General features: G+C 52.6%; 2 protein-coding genes across 4 annotated transcripts in view; both read right to left on the bottom strand.

The window, feature by feature from the left end:
• Positions 1–572: 572 nt before the first annotated feature.
• On the bottom strand, positions 573–2,040 carry SH3BGRL3 (SH3 domain binding glutamate rich protein like 3). The gene is made up of 3 exons (XM_079134215.1): positions 1,870–2,040; positions 1,125–1,292; positions 573–999 (listed from the first exon to the last, which is right to left on the bottom strand). Exons 1-3 carry the CDS (start codon positions 1,915–1,917, stop codon positions 934–936), a joined length of 282 nt encoding a protein of 93 aa, XP_078990341.1. The 5' UTR covers positions 1,918–2,040; the 3' UTR covers positions 573–933.
• Positions 2,041–3,120: 1,080 nt separating this feature from the next.
• CEP85 (centrosomal protein 85) overlaps positions 3,121–7,816 on the bottom strand; it is a 40,219-nt gene continuing 35,523 nt past the window's right edge. For all 3 annotated transcript variants that reach the window (XM_079150062.1, XM_079150063.1, XM_079150064.1), the window contains 3 exons: positions 6,518–6,625; positions 5,264–5,489; positions 3,121–4,804 (listed from right to left, as the gene is read on the bottom strand). In XM_079150062.1, the coding sequence (XP_079006188.1) occupies positions 4,644–4,804; positions 5,264–5,489; positions 6,518–6,625 (495 nt within the window). In that variant the 3' untranslated portion in view covers positions 3,121–4,643. The remainder of the gene's footprint in view (positions 4,805–5,263; positions 5,490–6,517; positions 6,626–7,816) is intronic.

Here is a 7,816-nt window from a genome sequence, read left to right as displayed (position 1 = left end):
AAGCCTGGCTGCTGGGTCTTTGTCCTCTAGGTTCTTCTTCCTCCCAAGAAGGGCTAAGCAGATCCTGTGAAGGGAAGGATCCTGAGGAGGGAGTTGCCAGCCCCAGCTGGGTTTCCATTCTCAGCCTCAGCGGGGGCAGCAGAGCCTCACTGCACAAGTGATCGGTCAGCAGACACCTGTACACAGACATGCACAGACCCATAAGCTCATGGGGACACTTCCTCAATACTACGCACAAAGTCACTGCCAAACTATGCTCATGCCCGCCAAATGACAGAACTGTGGCTGTCTACCCACTCCCACGACACCCACACTAGCCAATCTGATCCAATGGAGGGCAGCCCTGGGCAGGCATGCAAATGGATACCAGCACACACTTGTAAACTGGAGAGTGGCTTGCCCACTGTCTCCAGAAATCACTGGTCCATATAGGCACGTGTGTGCCAGACATGCACTTACACACATGCAGAAGTGCCACACATGAGCACAGATTTAGCACAATTACAACTACTAGCCTAACCCTGCATGAGAACCTGGGGTACCCAGTAAAGTCACAACCAGACAGACAGTGCCAGTGGAATGGGCATTTAATTGTCTCTAAGGTACTCCCAGGAGAGGGAATGCGGGGCCTTTGGCAGAGCTCTGACTGATGGAACCAAAAGAAATATCCATCAGCCAGTGCCAGGCAGGGTGGCAGCCTCAAGGCCTGGCTGGGAACAGCCAGCCTTTGGGCTGTTGCTTAAGACAATTTCTGAGACTAGTGGGTAAGGAATGTTGCCTTTGAATGGAGGAGAGGGGGCTACGTTGTGGGGGAAAGGACTTCAGGATCAGGTCAGGAAGGACAGGAGTTGGTTACAGGGTCCTTCAAGACTGGGTGAGGTCTATGGGGAGAATGTGGTGCTGAGTCCAGCGGGGACTGGGGACTGGCTCAGTTCAGACCAGCTTCAGGAACTCCTGTAGCGTGTTCTGCTCCACAGCCTCCACGAAGAGCTCATAGTCCTGGGGAGAAGGGGCGGGTGGTCACCTCGGTGCAGGTGCAGGAGGTGCAGTACTTCTGTGCAGTTCGAACCCTGGCTGGAGTCCTCCAACAACACTCCCCTCACCCCCAAGCCCAAGGCCCATACCCCGCAGTACTGGTCTCCGTTGACAATCTGGGGTGGGGTGGCCTTGGGGTTGCCTGCCAAGGCACGCATCTCATCTCGCAGGGCGTTGTCCTGGGAGATGTCCACTAGCTGGTATTGGATGCGCTTCCCATCCAGGATGCGGGTCACCTCACTCTGCTGGGATTTGATCTGGGGGTAAAGAGTGGTCAGGGTTAGTGGGAAGGCTGGAAAGCTTATGGAGAGTGCTTCAGGCGGGTGTGACCAGGAGCTTTTGTCTCCCTGCCCTCTGCCTACTCTAGGGTAGTGTTCTGGCCACAAGGAGTTAGGAAGGTAAGTCAGGCTTGGGGTGGCAAGGCATCAGAGAGGGACCACCACCATGGGAAGGGGGTCTGAAAAAAGGGAAGTGGGATTAAGTTCAGGCCAGGGAGGGTCAGGAGCTCAGCCAGGGGAATGCACAGCAGATCTGGCTGGGGGCACAGGGCCCTACTCCACGCGCACAGCGAGGAGAGGGAGGGCGGGATAAGGATGCGGTCGGGGGTGCAGAGAATGTTTGTCCCAGTGGTGGGGGATGGGCGCAGGTAGTTCATGCTGGGACTACTGAGGACCCAGGATGCCCAATGAAGGGGCACAGGATGGGGCCGCAGACCCTAGGTCCAGGAAGCCCTGCCCCATCCCCCGTCGTGGGGGCGGGTCCCCGGCGTCAGGGTCCACAGCACCGGGAAGCGGTCGGTGCTCTTCCCCAGCACCGGCCCGGTAGTGCACTTACTTCGCGGGAGCCGGTGACCGACGTGCTGTAGACGCGCAGGCCGCTCATGCTGCAGGCAGACGGATATGCAGACGGACGGAGAGCGGGCGGCAGCAGTAGCTGCACGGTCAGGAGACTACGCCGCCGCTTTCTTTCGGGAGCGGTTTCCTTCCTGCTCCGCCCGCGAGTCACTGCTCTCGCGACCAATGGGTGGCGCAGGCGGGTGGGGCGGGGCCTGTGCGACACCGCCCTTCGCGCTGGAGGGCCCCTCCCTTCTCCGGGTGACTAGGCGCGCGCAGAGGACCCCAGTCCTCTGCCGCTGCGCCATCCGCCCCCTCAGCCGTTGCTTGATCTGAGGCTCACAGTGTGAGGTCCGGGAGGGACCAGATGGCAGTGAAGGCCTGGGAGGGTGGGGCCAGGGTTTAGCAAAAGCCTCCCCAGCTTGCCCTGGTTGTGGTACATCCACCTTCCCACCAGGAGGTACCATGACAGTATAGCTCAGCTTGAGACTTTGGAGGGCCTGGGCAGTTTTCAGACTCGAAGTTCCTGGATAGGAGGCACACCACAGCAGGGGCAGCCTAGACAAGAAAGGGTGGCGGCAGGAAGCAAGGACCACACCCTCCAGGAGCCGGATTGAGAAGAAGATACTGCTGATAGCCGGGGAAGGGTGTACACCAAGGATGGTGCCCGGACTCCAGTTTGGGCTCAAGACAGTCCTTGTTAAAGAGCCACAGCTAGTCTTGGGGTGGCCTCAGCTTAACCCCAACTCCACACTGCAGATGGCACCCCACAACTGCTGCTACTCAGCAAGAATCCAGGGAGTTCAGGGGGAGCAGACTCCAGCAATAGCCCAACTTTGAAGACTTAGCTACGGGTCAGGTTGGACATAATGCCCCTCAGGTCCAAGGATCAGGCAGTTAATTGCCCAGGAAGGCAACCCTGGCTCTCTGAGGCAACCCACTTCCTCACAGAAACCCAGAGGCCAGACTTCCCCTCTCAGAGACTTGCTGAAACTTTCTAAAGGCAACTTATTCTATGACTCAGGGCCGCTTTGCCAACAAAGTGGTATAGGAAGAGATGCTATTTGTCCCCACAGAAAAGCGAAGAAACAGAAGTGGTTGAGATACGGACGTGAAGAAGGTGCCTGACAAAAGTCCCTCTTTGCTACTGCCTCGGGAACTTGGCTAAGTCACCCTGTCTTTGGCTCCAACAAGCCAAAATGAGGGGTGTGGCAGGGGAACAGTAATGATGGAAAGCTATGAAAGGCGGATGTGTCTGTTAAATATTTTATTTTGTAATCAAAATAGGCAATACAAACCAGTTGACATAACAAAGATTCATATAAATAACTGTTTATAAACTTTATGAGGAAAAATACCCGTGAGCATGGTGGCTGGGCTCCCAACACAGGGTGGAGACCAACCAGGCAGCTCTGCTTAAGGAGGCAGAAGCCCAGAGGCTTAGGGGACGGCCAACTGGGTGGGGCTGCTCTGAATGGAAGGGATAAGTCACTCCATAAATAAAACACAAACTTGTAAAAACACTTAAGGAGGCTCATTCAGGCCCAAGTGAGGTTCAGGATGCTGCCGAGTGCCCATGGCTCCCCAAGAGTCTGTTGTGGCTGCCTCTTCACTACTGCACTGCCTTGCTCCCTGCACCACACATGGCCCCTGCTTGGCCTGGCTCCAGGTCTAGGAGATCTGGGCTGACCCAACAACCAGACACTAACAACTGTGAGATGCTCCCTGAACCAGGAGGCAAGAAAAACCCGAAAGCAGAGGGTCCTAAGGCCCCACAGAAACAAAAACAAACCCAGGAAACACGGAAAGTCACACCTTAAAGCTGACCCATACCGGACACCCTGAACTCCTCAAGGAAGCCAGAGCAGGAAAGGGAAAAGACCCCCTCCACACACCCCAAGAAGAGAGGTGCAAATCAGATCAGCCCTGGGGGAAGCAGCTTGAAAGCTGCCCTGTGGTCTGGGTTTTGGGGGAAGAGGGAATTCAGCCTGATCCCAGAACCACAGAGAAGAATGTACTCAAAGTCCAAGAAAGGTGATAGCTGGGAGGCCTGAGAACACTGGAGGAAGCTATGCTGACCCCGGGGACACAGGGCAGCTGTGGAGTAAAGTCTCCTTAAAAGATGGCATAGCAGGTAGATTAAGGGACCCTGGCTGTCATCCCTAGAGTCCCGGTCCTAGTGGGAACTCTGCTAATGAACAGATCACCCTGAGGTTCTGTGAGAATAAGAGCCCTGAGGAAGCAGCACTGGGACTGGGTCTGAGAAAGCTCAGAAGCCAGCTCAGTTCCCAGGGAGGGTACATGAGCCTGAGAATCCTCAAAATGGTCACTGTTGTGCTCGGCCTTTTCAGACTCCTCTAATGAGTTCTGGGCACCAGCAGGACCAAAGGATGAAGTGGGAATGAATGTGAATTCATCCCAAAGGATGAGAAAGGAGGGGAGCTGTTTATTTGCCTTTGATGTTAGCCTAGGGCTGGGAACGATTTGTGAGGACTTATCAGTAGAACCTGCGAGAAAGTTAATTAGTAACTCACTCTCAAAAGGGTGAATTAGGACAACAGGACAAATGCAATTCAACAAGGCAAAGCCAGTGTGGGGAAAGGCAGGAATACTTCCCTCACTAGCTTCTGGGCCCCAGATGCAGGTTCTCTTCTCCTCCCTTCTGCCTTTTCTCTGAGAGCAGCAGCAACAGATGGGGTTGTCAGGGCAGGGGGCCTCCTGGCCAGGCTCTCAACAGCTCAGGATTCCCCCACCCTCCAGGGAATATAGCCTATCTCACTGTGTGGCACAGTTTTCTCCCATGTCCTGGGCATATCTGTCTGACATGGTGGTCCTTAAGTCCTCGATGTCATGGCGTAGTTGCTGAACCTCTTCTAGTTTCCTCCTGATCACATCTGGCTTCTGCAAATCTAGCTGAGTTCCTGGGTGCTGTGTGGCTGAGGAGAAGAGCATTTCAAAAGTGTTAATAAGTCAGATGGGAGGCACTTTCATGTGGAAGGGGCAATATCGATAGGCAGTATCTGAGGCCCATGATCTTATGACAGCATTTTATCCCCCAGTACTGAGGACTGAACCTAGGGCTTCATACATGCTAGGCAAGTATAGTCCACCACTGACTTATACCCCCAGCCTTCAGATATGGCACGTCTAAAAAAGCAGCTAGGAACAGTGGGCTGATGATTTGCTGTCTAAGGCCCACTTTGTCCTGCCTACAAAGCACCCCATAAGGAGCCAGTTCATAAAAGGAACTTACTGAACACTTAAAATCTCCTAGAGATCAATAACTAGGCCTATGCACCCTGTTTGCATACTATCGTAAGGATAGGAAAGTTGGATGGGGATAAAAGAATGAAGACCCCTCTTCTCATGGGACCCAGACTGGCCTGAGGACTCACAGTGAATGCCCAGGAGCAGGGAGAGATTGGGATCGTGGCCTTGGGCCCTTTGGGTCACAATGCTGCAGACGGCCTGCAAATCTTGAAGGCAACTGGCCAACTCCTGGTACAGCTCAAATGCTAGCTGGGCTGTGTCTGGTGAAGATGGGGACCCTGGCTGGGCCTGGCGCAGGTGTTCCTGTAGCGTCAGATTCTTCTCAATCAGGTCCTGGTTTTGCACTGAGAGCTGAGCAGACAGACAGTAAGCACATTAACCCAGGCTCAGGAAAAGGCAGAGTGTCTGTGCATTTATGTGTAGGTATGGATGTATGTATGCGACAGTAAGGGTATGAGTCATAGGTGATGTCCCACCTCCCCCTACTAAAGGGCTTAGCATCCCCGCCCCCACCTCTAATACCAGGCCTGCTTCCTCCTATGGGTAGGTTGGGCCCACAGGCATCCAGCATTGGAGAGGAAGCTGTTCCTCAGCAGCCTCTGAGTCATCAGCCTCCAGGTTTCTGTCCAGGAACCAGAGAAGATCCTGCCCTAGGAACTCTATCTGAAGCCAGTCCCTCAGCCAACTCTGTTAGCCAGGCTATTAGAGATGGCCTAACGTGAACAGTGAAATCTGAGGAGACACTGGTTTCAATCTCTCCCTGTCACCCTGACAAAAGTGGCCACCAGCCAGCCTGATCACAGGCTGTCAGAGGAATAAAGGGGGCAAGTAAGACAACATGACAGTTAGAGACCACTGGCTGTGCAGCTGGAGAAGGCAGAGACTGAGGATGGAGAACTGAAGGTGTCCTGTCTTTTCAAACCCTTAGCTCATTGGAAATAAGCTGCACTACACAGACCAGCTCTTCATGTATACCCATGTCTCTTTCTCTCCCTCTTTCTGGGAGCCTGATCCTTTCTCCTCTCTTCCTACCTTTATTCTGTTTTAAAGGTTCTGAAGTTCAGCCCCTCCCCTACACCCCCACCAGGTCGTGTGACAATCCTAGCTCTGGTAAACTCCTTTCTAGGCACTTGGCACTTGGTGGCCCTCTACTGACAGCTTTGTTTACTGCATGAGGACTACTAAGCCAAAGGCACTCTTGGTTAATATGGCCAGGAATAATAATAAAGTTTTAGTTAGGGTCTTTAACATAAAGAATGAAGCAATGTATCTTCCCAGTCCTCTGCTCAAAAAAGCTCAGCAGGCACCTCTCCCAACTGGGGTTCTTATAAGGGCACACAGAGAACTATGTACCAAGGGGCCTAGTCAATGCTGCTCACCTCTTTCACAGCTGTGCGCAGTTGCTGCAGGGCTGTCTCCCTCCGCTGGGCCTCCTCTCTCAGGGCCTGGCTTGTTCCATCTTCTTGAGCTAGTTCTTGCTCTAGGCTCTGAATCCCACAGCAAGGTGAAAACACCAAGGAATAACAAATCTGGTTCAGATCACATCATCTCTGGGGCTGGACTATTATAGCGAAGTCCTACGCTACTCACACTGCTACTAAGAGATTATTATTATTACTATAATTTTTCCTGGTAGTGGGGATAATGGGGAATTCTATCACTGGCTACACCCTCAGACAACCCTCTTCCTTTTGGTACCAGAGACTGAATTCAGGGGCGCTTACCACTGAGTCACATCCCCAGTCCTTTTTATTTTTTATCTGGAGACAGGGTTTCACTAAGATGCTTAGGGCCTTGTTAAATTGCTGAGGCTGGCCTTGAACTTGCAACATGCTGCCTCAACCTCTCCAGCTGCTGGGATTATGGGCATATGCTACCATATGCCAATATGCAACCCCACCTGACCCCCCTTTTTATTCTTTAGTTGTAGATGGACACGATACCTTTATTTTATTTATCCATTTCTATGAGGTGTGGAGGATTAAACCCAGTGCCCCACCCATGCCAGGCAAGCGCTCTACCACTGAGCCGCAAACCCAGTCTCCTGATCCCCCTTTTCTGAGGCAGTATTTAAATTGCCCAGGCCTTGCAATCTGCCTGCCTCAGCCTCCAGTGTCTCTGTGATTACAGGCATGCACCACCGCACCCAGTGGATATTTTAGAGTAGACCTCATCTGTGACTTCCCATTTCAACCCTCTACTGCCTCTGATCACATACAAAACTGAGGCCAGCTTCTCAGCAGGGTATACGAGGCCATTCAAATTCTTTTTCCTATCCCTGTCTCTTTTTTACTAACTCTACACAGCCTCTGCTCCAGCCACACTGAATGACTAGTCTTCATCCCTAAAGGGTCCAGGCTCCAAGGCCTTTACTCACTACTCTTCCCCTTTGTTCAGACTGCTCTTCTGCCACTCTAAAGAGCCTCCAAGGCCTACATGAGAGCCAACTAAACTTAATGCCACCCTGTTGTGTGCATGTCCATCAAGGTTCATGTGTACGTCTACTTAATTTTTTTTTTTTTTTTTTGCAGTGCTGGGGATTGAACCCAGGGCCTTGTGTTTGCAAGGCATGCGCCCTACCAGCTGAGCTCTCCAACCCCTTACTTAATAGTCTGTTGGCTGTATACATGAATCTTCCCTCCATTTGAATGTAACATTTTTTTTGTACTGAGAACTGA

The sequence above is a fragment of the Sciurus vulgaris genome (genome assembly GCF_902686455.1).
Source record: "Sciurus vulgaris genome assembly, chromosome: 1".
In the NCBI taxonomy this organism is placed as follows: Eukaryota; Metazoa; Chordata; class Mammalia; order Rodentia; family Sciuridae; genus Sciurus; species Sciurus vulgaris.
The sequence above is the reverse complement of the archived record's forward strand: the minus strand, read 5'-3'. Positions and strand labels throughout refer to the sequence as shown.

Coding starts and splice junctions, on each gene's coding strand:
- SH3BGRL3 (XM_079134215.1), bottom strand. CDS start 1,917: ATGAGCGGCCTGCGCGTCTACAGCACGTCGGTCACCGGCTCCCGCGAA. Junction 1,293..1,869: donor CGGTCACCGGCTCCCGCGAA/GTAAGTGCACTA, acceptor CTTTACCCCCAG/ATCAAATCCCAGCAGAGTGA. Junction 1,000..1,124: donor ACGGAGACCAGTACTGCGGG/GTATGGGCCTTG, acceptor CCTTCTCCCCAG/GACTATGAGCTCTTCGTGGA.